General features: G+C 39.7%; 1 protein-coding gene across 2 annotated transcripts in view; it reads left to right on the top strand.

Annotated features, from left to right (window-relative positions):
- The first annotated feature begins 295 nt into the window (after nt 1-295).
- Nucleotides 296-15,960, top strand: part of LOC121282594 (tetraspanin-7-like) — a 29,982-nt gene continuing 14,317 nt past the window's right edge. For both annotated transcript variants that reach the window (XM_041196361.1, XM_041196360.1), the window contains exons 1-4: nt 296-459; nt 12,630-12,818; nt 13,856-13,930; nt 15,852-15,938. In XM_041196361.1, the coding sequence (XP_041052295.1) occupies nt 370-459; nt 12,630-12,818; nt 13,856-13,930; nt 15,852-15,938 (441 nt within the window). In that variant the 5' untranslated portion in view covers nt 296-369. The remainder of the gene's footprint in view (nt 460-12,629; nt 12,819-13,855; nt 13,931-15,851; nt 15,939-15,960) is intronic.

Below are 15,960 nucleotides of genomic sequence, written 5' to 3'. Positions count from 1 at the left end.
TCCTGATTTACATCCAACTCCTTGTCTGGTTGGCTTTTGTTGCCCCGAACCCTGTTAATGCCAACCCCAGGCATGCCCAATGTGACTGGAAAGATTGACAACTGGGATGATTTACAGCAGATGTGGCTGAAAACTGGGGGTGACTGACAGCTGGGATGGTTGACAGCTGGTATGACTGACAACTGGGATGATAAACTGCTGGGATGATTGACAGCTGTTTTGACTGACAGCTGATATGACTGACAGCGGCGCAATGAAGGGACCGGAAGCCGCGTCCCGGGTGACGTCACTTCCTTGGCAGCCAGCGGGGTTGGGGGAGGGGTTAAAATCAGGCCGCTGTGCTCTTGCCTTGTCGTTTCGGCTGGAACCATGGCAGCGTCTTCGTCGCGGCGTCTACAGACCAAGCCGGTCATCACCTTCCTCAAAACTGTCCTCATCGTCTTCAGCTTCGTGTTTTGGGTGAGTGCGGGCCAGTGAGGGTAGGTGGGAGTTCCCGGGGTCGGTCGGTCGGAGGTGGTGGGAGTCGAAGCCGAAGCGGTAGCTACACAAAGAGTCGAGGGAACGCTCACACTCCCGGCTGGAAGCTGGGGGAAGAGATTCTCCTTGTTATTAACCGCGCTGTCTGAAAACGCCAACTGCTGCTTCCAAAACGTTTTCACTTTTTTGGTAGCCTAAAGAGTTTGAAGGCGCCCGGCATCCAGGTAATTTTACTAAAATAACTCTTTCTCCCCCCCCGGGGTTAAAGCCCTGGATGGGGAGAGGAAGCGGTTACAGTGCCAACCCTCGGTCTTAAGTTTCGGGGTTTAGAAAGTTTTTAATTTTTTTTAAATCTATGCTTAAGAAAATCTGTTGGAAAGCATTAGGGTGAAAGATTTTTTTTAAATCTCTAACCCTTTTTTTTGACAGCTGTTTTATGATCCTTCCTTCTCTCCCGATTCTTGCCAGCTCCAAGCCCCAAAATACGAATTTTGGAAACTCCTTTTGTTCGAAGTCGACTTGCTGCCGTCTATGGGGCTCCTGCTTTGTGTTCCTCACATCGCTAACGGATGATTTTTAAGAACTCGAGAAATGAGGACATTCTTTGCTCTACACGGCACTGATTTATTTTTTTCCCAGTTGCTGTACAGAGTAACCTTTATAACCGCGCGGCCAACCAAAGCCCGGAAGTTGAGTTTTGACTCCTTTCAGGAAAACGGTTATCTGGCCGTCTAACCTTCAAGATAATCTTGTTCAAATTTCCTCTCATATCCCGTTTAAACGGGAATTGTTTTCTTAACACAGATAAAAACAAAAAAACTGCGGATGCTGGAAATCCAAAAATTGTTTTCTTAGTTGTGTGTGCCAGATTGTATGCATATTTTTTTTAAACGCCTGGCATTTGTCAGAGGGTGGTACTGTATAAAGCACCACATTAGTGGAAAAGTCTTACCATATAAGCAAGTTTTAAATGAGCTTTGCACAATATCTAAACTGAACCTAATGCACATGTTTAAGCTTCATGTTGCCATTTCTCTCGGCATATAATTTTCAAGTTTTGTGCAGGGTATTCTTGACTCATTGGTCATTCCTGGGGGTGGGGAACTATTTCATCCCCTATAATCTGGAAAGAACCTTTTACTAATTATGACACAGCTGGTGGCAAATGCTGAGTTGCTCAAATCCCAGAAGGAAACTGGAAACAACTGTCATAACCCACTTTTGCAATTTGTATGTTTTGAGATGAAGGCTTTGAATTCAGTAGTAACAAGACCACTGAGTCTCAGCAGGTTTACTATAAAACTAAAACATTTATTAATATGAAGATTGTAAGCATGTATTTGTCAGCAAAATTACTACTATAACTACAAAAAACCCTAATTAATCTGACTGTTAGACCCTTGGTAAGGCAACAGTAAAACACACAGATTTAAACAGACTCCTGGCAAAGCACACCCTGGACAGTTGCATTCAAAATGAGTTTCTTTCAGCTCTGGGTCCTTGTAGATAAACAGAGGCTTACAGACTGGAAGCTTTAGATCTTAGAATCCCTCATCCTTTTACCAACAGCCTTTTCTTCCTTTTATACATATTTTCCTCTTTGAATGCAAATTTTCATTGTCACTAGGTTGTTTTAACTTTACATCTTCTAACAATAAGCCCTTTCATAATACCCACTTTACTAGTAAGTGTTTAAAACATAAACACTGTTTGAGCTGGTTAGGTGTAACATTTCACCTGCTCTTTTGAATGGTCTATTTAAAAATGCAAATTGCCCCCTTTACACCTCATCACCTATTTCCCTATGTTTATCCCATTACTATTTCAAGCCTACTTCTCATCTAAGCATCAAAGCCTCTAGACCAGCTGGTTTTAATCCAATCAAGAAATGCACACAAACACAAACACTACTAAGCTCTATTTTAAAATAATTTCCAATAATAATATATCTTCCTGACACTACTCCATATCTAGATTAAACAGATGGCCTGGTCTTTGTAGCATGTGTGCTTTGTTCTAAATATTAGCCATTCTACCCTTCCTAAACTTGAAGTCATCCAAAGCTCTGACCTGTGCCCTTATTCATGCCAAATCCTGTTCACCATCACCCATGTTTTTGCTGACCTATACTGGCTCCTGGTTGAGAAAAGCCTTGATTTTTAAAATTATCATCCTTGTTTTCAAATCCCTTATGGCCTAGCCAGTCCCTATATCCCTGTAATCTCCTCCAGCCCCACAACCCTCAGAGGTATCTGCACTCATCTAATTCTGGCCTCTGAGTTTCATAGTTCCACCATTGGGTGTGCTTTCAGCTACCTCAGCACAAACCTCTGGAATTTACCCCTTGACCTTTTTACTTTACTCCTTTTTATGAAGTTCCTTAAAATGTACCTCTTTGATCAAGCTTTTGGTTATCTACTCTATGTTGACTTTTGTGACACGTCAAATTTTGTTTAATGCTCTTATGAAACATAGTGGCACATTGATTACATTAAAAGTGCTGCACAGGTACATGTTTCTGAAATGACTGTGCCATGTGAACCTAGCTGTCTTTCGGAATGTAGACCAATCATTTTATTGAGGTATAGTTTAAAACTATAAACTAGATCCTTTTTTATTACTGAGTGGCATTGGGAAATGCTGTGCTTGTTTAATCAGCAAATGCAGCAGTATTCCTGCAAATGTGAATTGCATCTTCCTTGGGTGATCTGTCTGCAACATTACTTCTCCACCATGGATGATGGCAACAATGTTGTCCCTCAGCAGATCTCCATATCTGGTAGAATTAACATTTCCTGGCTGCTGCCTCATGGTACTTTTTTTTCTCTTTCTTCCCCATAACACTCACTCCAGTTGAATGTTGGGAATGGTGCTCACTTGATGGAGTTATACTTGGATGCTTTGATCATAAAGTTGAGGTAATGGAGTTTACTTAAACAAGGTTGGAAATTTGTATACTGGGACTTTAACTATAGTTCAGTAAATTGACTTTTGTCTTTTCTGCATTAATTTATAGTATTCATTGCTTAAGCAGATGACAGAGCCGTATCACCAACATGTGAAGGGTTATGCTCTTTTTGTTTCCATAACTACCCTTTTTCAAGTATTCCAATTTAGCTGAAAGATTATAGATTGACCACTTCTGTATACTTTCAAAGGCTCTGCAATAGTTAAACTATAAATGGTAGATCTAGTGCAATAGTGTAGTCCAGCCAAATCATTTTCACCCAGAGTTTTTAGCATTCAGTAATTCAGGCTTTAGGTAGTTTTCTGTCCAGGCAAACTCAAACTGAAGAATTCAGTCTACTATCTTTTTTTTTTTGCCCCTTTTTTTTGAGTTGCAGGATCAATGAAATAGTTTATAAACATCTTGGCACAGCTAACTCTGGCCCATGCTTTTGTGAACTGCAGTAAACTTGGCTTAAGCCAATGTACATATGCAGAAAGGCATTCATAAGAGCATTGTTAATTTGAGGCAACAAGTCAAAGAACAAATTGTGGGATGTAGCTGTGGGAGTGTCAGCTGTGGCTCTGTTGGTTGCACTTTTTTGCCTCAGAGTCACAAGGTTCCAGATTAAAGTCCCACTCCAGGTCTTGAGCACAAAAAATCTACGCTGACATCCCAGTGCAGTACTGAGGGACTGCTGCACAATCTTTAGGGTGAGAGCCTAGATTGGAGGCCCTATCTGATTGCTCAGGTGGATATAAAAGATCCCATGGCACTATTTCAAAGAGCAGAGGAGTTATCCCTGGTGCTCTGACCACTGTTTATCCCTTGATCAACATTGGCCAAAACTGTTCAACAATTTCACCAATTTCGTTTCCCAGTTCCTAACTGCCTCCGTCACTTTGGGTGTCTCTTTTGAAGAGTCATATCTGACTTGAAACGTTAACTCATTTTCTCTCTCCACCAATGCTGCTAGCCCTGAGATTTTCTAGCACTTCTGTTTTTATTCCAGTTTTCCAGCTTTTGCAGTATTTGTTTTATCATCTGATCATCATATTGCTGTTTTTTTTTTCCCTCAACCAGTGTATCTAAACTGCCAAAGGAATCAAGGTATACTTCAACCTAGGCAATTTATTTTGTTCTCCTTATTTGGTGAAAGACCTTTCCAATTCTGTGTCTTAACAGCATATATTAAACATGAACAAAGCAGGCTTGGGCAATAATTCACAAGTAGACCATCCTTTTTAGGAGAAAGATAAGACTATTCCATTACTTTGCAAGGGCCTCCCTATTTAAAGGGAAGGCCTCCACTTGCTAAATCTAATCCCATAAATTGTCATTCACCCAAAATGGCTGGGGAATATATTACAGCTCATTCCTCATGGTACTATCACTCACTTAAAGAATCCAATCTGTGCTTATGTTTATCCATTAACCATGTGCCCTAGATGGGCAATGCAAGAAGGGGAGGAATCTTTCCCTTGAAACGATTGCAAGTGTTATGGTGACATTTTTAAATCTGACTGAGGAAAGAGGTCTTTCTTGCTGTGTACTCTACCAATTTGAGACGATACAAAAATTAATTGTATTTTAATGACCTTGTACAAACATGCTTGCTGCTTTACAAGAAAGTGGGTCCCTCAGCAGGAGGCGATTAAAAAAGAGAAAGGTCTTTGAAAGAACGAGGCAGTATATGGGGGATAGAAGGGTAGGGTTGTTGGGTGGAGGATTGGAGACTGTAGACAGTATCAGGAATATAGAAGATGTGCAAAGATATCACAGCAGGAAGGGATTTGAAGAAATTGGCCTCTTGGTCTATTCAGTTACAAGGATGGGAAGAGTTTTGATGCAGGTTTTACTGGTTTAAAAAAATAAATGCACAGCTCTATTGTAGGTATTGGAGGATACAGGTGGAAATTCTGCAAAGAGGATGTTGCCTTAAGGTTATAAAAGGGATAAATTAGAACTTCAGCATCCATATAGTTTGGCAGTGGATGTTGCCCTGTGAGGAAGAATGGTCTTGCTAGATTAGATGAGTGAAAAGCTATTGTAAGTTAACACACCTAATGTTATAACAGGCCATTTGGCCCATTGTGCCTATGCGATACTTTGATTGTTATCCAATTATTCCACTGCTCTGCTCTCCATAGGCCTGTAATTTTTTTTCTCTATCAAGTATTTATCCAGTTCTCTTGCACTCCAGATTGCCATAACTGTATACCCTCATACTGCCTCTGGTTCTTTTCTATAATCTCTGCTATTAACTGTTTTCCCTTCTGAAAGAAAACATGGAGAAGAGTAACATTGTGACCAACCTCCTGCTCCCCCTGTTTCTGGAGCAAGAGCATAGGGATTAGTCATCAGTAGAATAAGGGTGTAATATTTTAATGTTCTGGGCATGATTTGGTGTTGCTGTATAACAGTGCTTACCCATCAATAACTAGCCTTTCTGCCTTCACCTATTTCCTGGGAAGTTATATAAGGCATGCTTTTGTACATGCTTGCATTCCAGGCCTAGTATTCAAGGTGCCTTACAACCAAACTTCCATAATTATCCAAATTGAATTTGGTGAGCTGTAAAACACCATAACTGTCTAATTTTTCACACCTAGTTGCTGGGGTTTTATTACTAAATGAGATTTTGCAAAATAATTTTCGCAAATCTATTAAATTTAGCTGAAGAGTCCGTGAGTACTTGATGGCTTTAAAAATGGATGCAGCCATTAATTCCCATACCATATAATCTTGCTTGTCTCAAAGCAAGTTAAACTTCTGATATATCAGACAAGTGTTGACTTGGTTCAAAATTTATAGATTTCAGAGGAGCTGCCTCTGGCTAACAGAAAATCCATAACTGAACTATGCAGTGAATATGGCAAAAGGGAAAATGATTGTATAGAATGAGGGCTCTGACTGGCATTCCTGTTGTGCAGTACCCTAGAGGGGGAATCTCTCCTTCAGCATGCCTCTTTGCTTAATTTACATCTTCCTGTGAAGGGCTTTAGCAACCAGTGAGGGAATAGGTCTGGTGTGTGGTATTGGAGATTTAGTCATTTCGAATGTTAAGAAGTTATGGAAACTGTCTTGTCCATGTACTTCTAGCATGAGGAATGGAAATACACTTTGTAAAGCTGAAGAGGAAACTTAACTTGGAATGACAGCTGTTAGCTAACATTGGTTGCTTGGATATACCTACAGTTCTCTGCTTGCTATGTTTGACTTAGAAGCAAGCAGCTGCTGAAACGTGTCCCTTTGTAGGAATCGGCATAGGGCATGGTGTGTCCATGCTGTAGTCAGCATGATGATGGCAATGAATTGCATTAGAGTTGGCTGCTTGTGATGAACTTCTGGGACCAAGTAAGCAGAATTCCAAATGTATAAGCAGAGCAGGCTACCCAAACTGTAGTCACGTGCATGCAGCATAACTTGAGTCCAGTATCAACGCTATAAGTAGGCATGAATTGGTAAACTTTTTTGGTAGCTGTAGGAGAAATAGTTTTAGTTGACAATGCAAAGAATACTCTATCATGCAGCTGTTTGTAGCACATCTATCTGGGTGTCTGCTTCAGTTTTGTTCTCTCCAAATTTAAGGTTTGAGTTTTACTACAGTGTAGTCTGTGACTTTGCATTTAAAGTTGCTCAATATAGTGCAGATTTGAGGATATGTTTGAGTTTTTTTTACCATCTGCTTTTCACTATCTTCCTTGTAGTTTAGTTTCAGATTTGATGAAAGAAACCAGAGTAACTGTTCCAAGAAAATATCTGATTGTCAATGTTTAGAATTTACTATTTTACTTGTGTCTATTCTATATAATAGAATATATTTTTTCCATTTCCAGAAGGCATTTGACAAGGTGCCATACCAAAGGTTACTACACAAAAAATAAGAGCTCATGGTGTAGAGGGTAATATATTTTAACATGCATAAAGGATGGGTTAGCTAATAGGAAGTGGAGATTAGGGATAAATTGATCATTTTTGGGTTGGCAAGATGTGATGAGTAGTGTCACAGGGATTAGTGCTGGGGCCTCAATTATTTACAACCTATATCAATGACTTGGATGAAAGTAGGGCTACTTAAATTTGCTGATGGCACAAAGAAGGGTAGGAGAGTAAGCTTGTAAAGGGAATATAAGGAGTCTACCAAGGGATATGGACAGGTTGTGAGTGGGCTGAAATTTGGCAGATGGAGCAGAATGTGGGAAAATGTGAACTTGTCCACTTTGGCAGGAAGAATAGAAAAACAGTATATTATTTAAATGGAGATTGCAGAACTTAGTAGTACAATGGGATCTGGATGACCTGGTACATGAATCAGAAAGTTAGTATGTAGGTAGAGCAAGTGATTAGGAAGGCAGATGGAATGTTGTCATTTATTGCAAGGGGAATGGAATATAAAAGTAAGGATGTTTTGCTGCACAACAAAAACAACAATACCTGGAAAAACTCAGCAGGTCTGACAGTACCTATGGAGAGGAATAAGTTAACTTTTTGAGTCCATATGACTCTTCAACAGAACTAAGGAAAAATAGGTGAAATATAAGCTGGTTTAAGGGGGGGATGGGACAAGTAGAGCTGGATAGAGGGCCAGTGATAGGTGGAGATTGCCAAAAGATGTAACAAGGCAAAAGAGAGGTGGAAATCCTGTCTGAGAGAAGAGCAATACTTCTTAAGCGTAGGCATTCCTTGAAGAGAAGTGGCAGTCAATTAAACACTAAGATAAAAGCAAAAAACCGTGGATGCTGGAAATCCAAAACAAAAAGGAAGAAGTATTGCAGCCTGAAACCACTAGCTTCACCTGTTGATACAATTTTTTGATGCCTTGCCCTTCCAGGGTAATCTGAAATAGACTGGGCACTTTTCAGGACTGAAAGTGAAGGCCTTGGGCCTTTTCATGAGTTTATGTAATATACAGCACAAAATGATCTGATCAGGGTAGCCATTATCCTGCAGAATTCCTTTGTACCCTACTTCAGCATCAAGCTTGCTTGGGCCCTAAGACCAGTTTTAGTGTGTGGAACTGTAAGAATCCCAACATGTATGTTGACCAGTGAAGGTAGGCTTGTGGTAGAGAATCCCCTGGCAGGTTTCTCAACTAGTACATCATGGAAGGGGAGTTCATTTGACTGCTCCATTTCATGGGTGAATTTGAGTGCAGGATGGAGCCCATTAAGACATGAGGAAATTGTTGCATGCAGTTTTTATATTCATTCATGGGATGTGGGCGTTGGCTAGGCCAGCTTTTATTGCCCATCCCTAATTGCCATTGAGAAGGTGGTGGTGAGCTGTTGCCTTGAACCACTGCAGTGCTGTTGGGGAGGGAATTCCAGGATTTTGACTAAGCAGTGTACAGTTTTGCCCTAATTTAAAGGATATAAATGTGTTTAAAGCAGTTCAGAGAAGGTTCACTTGACCGACACCTAGGATGGGGGCTATCTTATAAGGAAACATTGGACAGGTTTGGCCTGTATCCATTGGAGTTTAGAATGAGAGATGATCTTATTGAAACAAAAGATTCTGAGGGGACTTGATAGAGTGGATGCCAAAAGGATGTTTCCCATTGTGGGAGAGACTAGAGCTAGTGGACACTTTTTTTTTAAAAAAGGGTCTTCCAGTTGAGTCCAAACTGAAAATTTTTTTTAAGGATCATGAATCTTTGGAACTCTCATTCCTCCTCTTTCCCCCCCCCCCCCCCCCCCCCCCTGCTGAGCATGGGGGAGGCAGGGTCAGTGGTAATCAATTCTTGACTAACAGAATCAAAGGTCATCAGTGATAGGTGGCATGTGGAGTTGAGGCTGCAACCAGATCACCGTGATCTTATCAAATGGCAGAGTAGGCTTGAGGGGCCAAATGGCCTACTTCTAATTCGTATGTATTACCCCCAACTCCCACAACAGCTCATCAGTGTTAATTCATGTATGCAGTCAAGTTAAAAGGATAGTAAAGGCAATAGAATACAACCGTTGTCGAAACAGAAAATGTATTGGAAATGGAGTAGAATTTGATAACAAGTGGTCATTTTGCCTTTTGCTCCCACTGCCATTGTCTATGAACACTAATATAATGTTCAACCAATATTTACCTTTTGTATTTAAATCTTATCAATTATCTGCCAGCTTTGAAACCACTCAGTGATACTAATCTTTTTGCTGCTACTCTTCTTGTACATTGCAGTTGAGTAGACCATTCAGCCCCTTGAGCTATGCAGGTTAGTTCATGACTTCTGTAGCTCAATGCCATTTGTTTGTCTTCACTCCATAGCCTCTAGGTACCCCTCTAGGTATCTGCCTATCAGATTTGTGCCTTGTAAATCCATGTCCTATCATCTGCCTTGAGGAGGGGGGGGAAGAGTTCCAAATTAATTTTTTTGTGAAAAGTACTTCTTGATTTTGCAATGACCTACTGTAATCAGATCACCCTTTGATTTTCCAAACTTAAGCAAATACAACCTTTTCTCAAAATTTAACCCTCCAAGCCCTGGGAGCATTTTGGTGAATGTGGGCTGCTCTCCCTCCAAGGTCAGTATGAAATGTGTTTTCAGGATCTTGGTTAATCCTTTGACTTGTTCTTTTAACTTTCTCTTGTCTTTCCTACAATTGTGCTTTCCCTTCTACTTTCTTGTCTTTCCCCACCCTACTCCTTTCACTGCTTCAGCACTAGTTCTTTCTCATTGCAAAGCTTGACCCTAACCTCCACCTAAAGGCAGCGCTGACCCGAACATTCAAGAATCTACAGTACTATAGTAATGAGACATTTAACAAATTCTTTGCACGTGTAAATTGTTAATAGGGGACTGAAGTGCTGGATGAAGTTTGTTCTTATACCACCTTTTAAAATGGTAGGGAATTAAGAACTGGCTTGTTTCCTTGAGCCATTAGTGACATTAAGGTAATCCAGTGCTGCCACAATCAGGTGCTGCAGTGCCCACTGCTCACAAAAAGCTTTAAACTTGTTGAAAACTTGTACCAAAGTTACACAGCCACGTACTAGTACTTCAACAGATGGTGCAACCTCCACCCCAGTGATTTTTGTCACCAGCTGGTTGTTGCTGCATATTTAACTTGTAATGTTTTTTAGCCACCAGATGATTTTTAGCCACCAGATGATTTCGATTAAAATTCTTCAGCTGTTCCAGAAGATGAAGAGCTAACTAATTTTTAACACCAGATGCATCAGGGGAGCAGGCACCAAAATTGCCTCTGAGGAGAACAATATGATGCAGAATTTCTTTTTGGATTTGCTAAATAGGAGCTTTCTACAATGAAATTACTTCTGGTGTTTCTTATTGCTTTAATTACTTTGCATGCAATAAGGCTGGGGCAACTAAGTTCACTTTTTTTTTGGTCTGGTTGTTAGACATCTAACCTTTTACTGTTGGCACCATGTTCTGCTATGAAATGGACAAATAAAAACAACTACTCCTTATTACGAGTGGGCAGTTAAAATCATACTTGACCCTAACTGTTAAGTGTATCAAGGGGGCTGTAGAGTGATAATGGATTCTGCCTGGTGTAGCTGAGTGAAAAGACTCGTTCAAGGATCACCTCCACACAATTTGGAAATCTGAGGTTGGAGTGTCGTGTAAAGCAGTGGAATCAAATATCATGCTGTACCACTTATTAATATGTATGTAAAATGCCCTTACTACAGCTTGCATGATTGACCTCCTGTGCTGTAATTACTAATCATGGGGAACCTGACAGCACTTTAGGGAGGGTGTTGGAATTCTGGTTGTAGTTCTAAGGTTGTTAGTATCTGGGTGCCACAATATTGCTATCAGTGAGGTACTGTACTATTGTTGTGAGATGAGTTCTAGCAGCATTGCTATTTATATAGGTGCAATTTGAGTTGCTAGTGGAATCAAAGATCCCCCCAGCTCTGGTTTCCTTTCCATCACCTTGCCGGTAGCCTCCTGGTTCTCCATGTCTTATGCATGGAGCCACAAACAAAGATGCTGGACTACAGTGGACCCAATCTTTTATAAGTGGAATAGATATTACATGGTCAAAACTCCAGAGAAACTGCCAACCGAGTTGACAACCCAATCCTGCATGCTCTCAGTTCCCCAGTGGGTGGCTAGTAAGTACAGACAGATGTTCTGTTCCAATATGCTCAACACCCACAAATTCAGGTGCACAGCAAGCGCAATTTCTATAGCTGATTTTTGCAGTACTTTATATTTAACTGTATAGTTTACATCAAGTACCAGTCTGGAGGTTTGCCAGAAGCAGCATTGTCAGGAGGAAAAAGCAATCCTGGGCTCTATCTTTTGGATGTGAATTTTGAGGTGGCTTCCAATGTAGTACCCCTTGTCTACAAATTCAGCTAAGCAGCCACTGGAAGTGTTAAAGAACAGAACTGTGGAACCATTTCACTTGAACCAAACTTTTAATCAACCGTTGCAGTTTTCTTCCTCCTTTCCTCAAGTCTAAAGTTTTTTTGACTTTGCTTTAGTTTATGTTTATTTCCCCAGTTATGGTTTGAGTCATTCAGAAGTTTCAAAACTGACTATTGCTCAAACCTTGGTTTGCCTTTTTGACTAAACTTTCACCCCTCATTCCACACTGTAGAAAGTCAAGATTGAATCACTGCTTAGGAAACAAAATACATGAAAGATTTTTCTTTACTTTCAGTGCTGCCCTTGGTAATGGAACCATGGTAGTGAAGTAGCTGATTTTTTTTGTCAGCCTGAATTGTAGGATGAACTAAAAGCTTCTAAATGTGTAAGCAATTGCATATAAAATTCATTACTTGCGAACTATAAGAATGACCCAAGATGTTCTCCTCCAAACCTCATACCATCATGACTTGGAAATATATTGCTGTTCCTTTACTGATGCTGGGTCATGACCTGGAACAGCCTCTCTAAAAGCAATGTGGGTGTACCTATACCATATGGACAGCAACAGTTCACGACTGGCTTCTAGGGATAGTTAACAAATTCTGGCCTTGACGTCATTGCTTATACCTCACGGAAGCAGAAATAAGTGTAATTTGACCCTTCTCAAAGTGGAGCTTGGTTCTTAAAAAAAAAAATGCCCTTTTTTTAATTGTAGTATCCCCAATTCTATGGCCGTAAATATACTTAGCATGCAAATCAAAGCAAGTTAAATTAAACAGATTGGTCATGATTGCAAGTAGCAATATCTTGCCTATAGTGCAGCTCTGTTACACTTGTTCACTACAATTGAATGTTTGTTCTTAGTTTGCAGGTAGTGCACTTTTGGTGGTGGGTGTGTGGGGCAAGGTGAGTCTGGAAGAATATCTGTCTCTCTTGGCTGAGAAAAGTACAAATGCTCCCTATGTGCTCATTGGAACTGGTGCAGCCATCATCATATTTGGATTCTTTGGATGCTTTGCAACATGCCGAGGAAGCACATGGATGTTAAAACTAGTAAGTTTTTTTTAAATTAACTTCATGGCCAAACTCTCGCTGATATCTTAATTGTGTTTTTGTATAAGTAGTGTATCCTTTCAAGTAAAGGAAGAGGTTTACATAGATTGTTACCTATTCATGCTGGATTAATGGTTTAATTCAATTGTACACATGTAACCCATCAATTACATAGAATGCACAGAAACAGGCCACTAATCCTAATGAGTCTGTTCTGGTGTTACACTCCACACAAGTCTCCTCACATTCTATCGTTTTAGCTCTTTCCTTTTCTTTCATGCACTTGTCCAGTTTGCTTTTGAATGCATTTGGCTCACCACTTCCTGTCATAGTGAGTTACAAATTCTAACAAATTTGTGTAAAGGCATTTTTCTTTAATTCCCTATTGGATTTATTGGTAACTACTTGCTTTCCTGATAACTGTAATCTATCAGTTCTGGTGTTTTTTTTCTCTCTAGTAAATGTTTATTGGCACTTTCTCGAGTGTTTCTATCGCCTCGTCATGATTTGGAGAGCAGAACTGTGCACAATACTCCAAATGTAGTCTGGCCAGGGCACTTTGCACATTTAGCACACTTAATTACTTATGAATTCTTGACCCTTAGAAATAAATCTGTGCTATATTAACATTCTGAATTGCTTTGCTGACCTGCAGTGCTATTTATATCTTTTTTAACCAATATCCCTAGATCCCTTTGCTGTTCTACCCCATTCAACTTCTCCCAAAGAAAGTGCTATTCTCTTACAAAAACGAGTCCTGTTTAAAGACATTCTTGAGATATGGAGCTAGGCAGTTGTGTTGGTGGTAGTTTTGACTGGGGGAAAATACAAATCTGTGGTGAAAAAACTGAGCATTTAACAGGCTATTGAACTCCAGTACAGAATAGTCCCTAGATCTTGACTGAAGTTTGTAGAAACAAAATTGGACTAGTTTCATATCTGTGTTTTGTTTCTAAATGGACTTCATTTTATATATTCTAGAAAGTCTAATAACCCCCTTTTTTTTCTCTTCTCTTTCTCACCCCCCCCAAAAAAAGTATGCTATGATCCTGTCACTACTCTTCTTGGCACAACTTGTAGCTGGAATTTCTGGATTTGTCTTTCGACATGAGGTAGGACAACCTTTTTGCAGCAGCGATCAAGTGCTTTATCTTCTATTAAGTGTTTCAATTTGGATGTATTGCTGAGCATTAACTGACTAGACTGCAGCATGGATCTTTTTGCAGAGGGCTTCCTATACTCAAGTTAACCTTAATCTGTATCCGTGCTGCAAGTCCATAAGGATATACCTGTGAAATAGTTCAAACTAGTATGGATTAGATTTGAGGGTAAGATAAACGGTAAATATTTCCCATCTTCCACTTTTTTTTGCCTGGGTATTTTTTTTTAGGCCTCCATAATAAGAGATAGTTGCATTGTTTTCATACTGGTTTCCTAGCAATGTGTGTCAGAGACCATTCTGCACTCTTGAGGGTTGGACACCTGAATACAAAGGAAAGTGCCAGTGGTATGGGAAGTTAATTTGCATTAGCAATTTGTCTGCACATACCTGACTGACTTGGGGAAGCAGATCCCCAGATGTCAAAGGTGGAACATGACTTTGCAATAAGCTGTTCTCTAATGTACTTCACAATTTGACTTAACATCTAAAAGTAAATTTGTTTACAGAATCATGTCATTAGGCAAAATTCTAAAGTGAAAATCAAATGAAATGCTAATTTTTAGTCGCTGGATAGCTTGGCAGAAAGCTTGATCCAATTCCTGCAGTCTTGCAATGCAATGAGCTGCATTCTATATTTGAGAGCTATCAAGATAACCATGCGCTAAACCAAAGTTGCAATCTGCTCTTTAAAGAGTAGTTTTTCAGTTCACCAATCTCTCTCGTTTGTTGAATGTTTTGACTCTTGCTGATACAAATTATTGATCTAGCCGTAACGAGAGAACTATGCAGTTAAGTTAATCCAAGTTCTGTCTTCTCACTGCACTGATTGCAGTGTATTTTTTAGAAAAGCTTGATCTTTTTGTTACAATCATGAAATGCATTTCCAATGAGACTGGAACCATGCATAATAAAGCATTTGTACATAGGCACTGGAATTACATGACAGACCAGATAAAATGGATTAATTTGCTGGCTTGAGGGAAAGTTTGATTTTTGCCCCCCCCCCCCCCCCCCCCCGTAACCCACTGGGTCATTTACATCTTGAACTGCCATTAGACTAGTTGTCAGATTGTTATTAAATGCATAATCAGTTCTGTTCATCTGAATCTTTGCATTGTGCTTTTCCATGATGCAAATGCGTAGACATAACTGATACCAAATCCCTGGCAATTTATCATTAGAGCTGTTTCTTTCCAGATCATTCATCCATTTTTACTTTTACATTCCAGGAATTTTTTAATTAGAATGAAACCAATTGCAATTAAACTAAAAACCTGAAACTCAATGTAGTCAGCCAGCATCTGTGGGAGAAGACTGGCTAATGTATCAAGTTTTGGATCTTATGATTTGCCATCTTATTAGGTGTCTTCTATATTTGGCTCCTAAGGAAGTTCCCTGTGTATTTCTGTTGTACTTGTTAATCCTTTTTTTTTTTCAAATAAATGGCTACCCAACATGATATTGTACAAATTACTTTTTTTTAAAATACCATCTCATTTGGGATGCATAACCTTTATCAAATCATGGATGTGTGCAAAGTTGGTCTGTGCTATAGAACAGTAAGATCAAAACATAATTGTGCCTGAGGTACAGGCCTTGGACTCCTTGGATCCCAAATTCAATGTAGATGTTGGAGTCAGAGGTTTAAGCAGCTGTTGAATTCTAAGAGGGGAAGTGTTGATGCATTTCCTCAGCTTTTTGCACTACTGCCTGCTCACTTAACCATTGAGAGGAGATAAATAAATTAATTATACTGAGTTTTAAGGTTGCGATCACAAGTAAACCTTGGATCAAGTGTTAAGCTTTGCTTTTCTGCGAACAGAAGGTTTTATGATGCTTCATTTGTGAATTATTTGACATTTGTGTTTTAGATTAATACTGTTTTCAAGGACACCTTCCAAGAAGCTGTACAGAAATACAATGCAACAGGGTCCCCTGTGGATTACATTCAGCGAAATGTAAGTAAGTCGGGCCAAATGA

This window comes from Carcharodon carcharias, chromosome 9, assembly GCF_017639515.1.
Source record: "Carcharodon carcharias isolate sCarCar2 chromosome 9, sCarCar2.pri, whole genome shotgun sequence".
Classification (NCBI taxonomy): domain Eukaryota; kingdom Metazoa; phylum Chordata; class Chondrichthyes; order Lamniformes; family Lamnidae; genus Carcharodon; species Carcharodon carcharias.
Note: the sequence above shows the minus strand (reverse complement) of the source record. Positions and strands in the feature narration are given on the sequence as shown.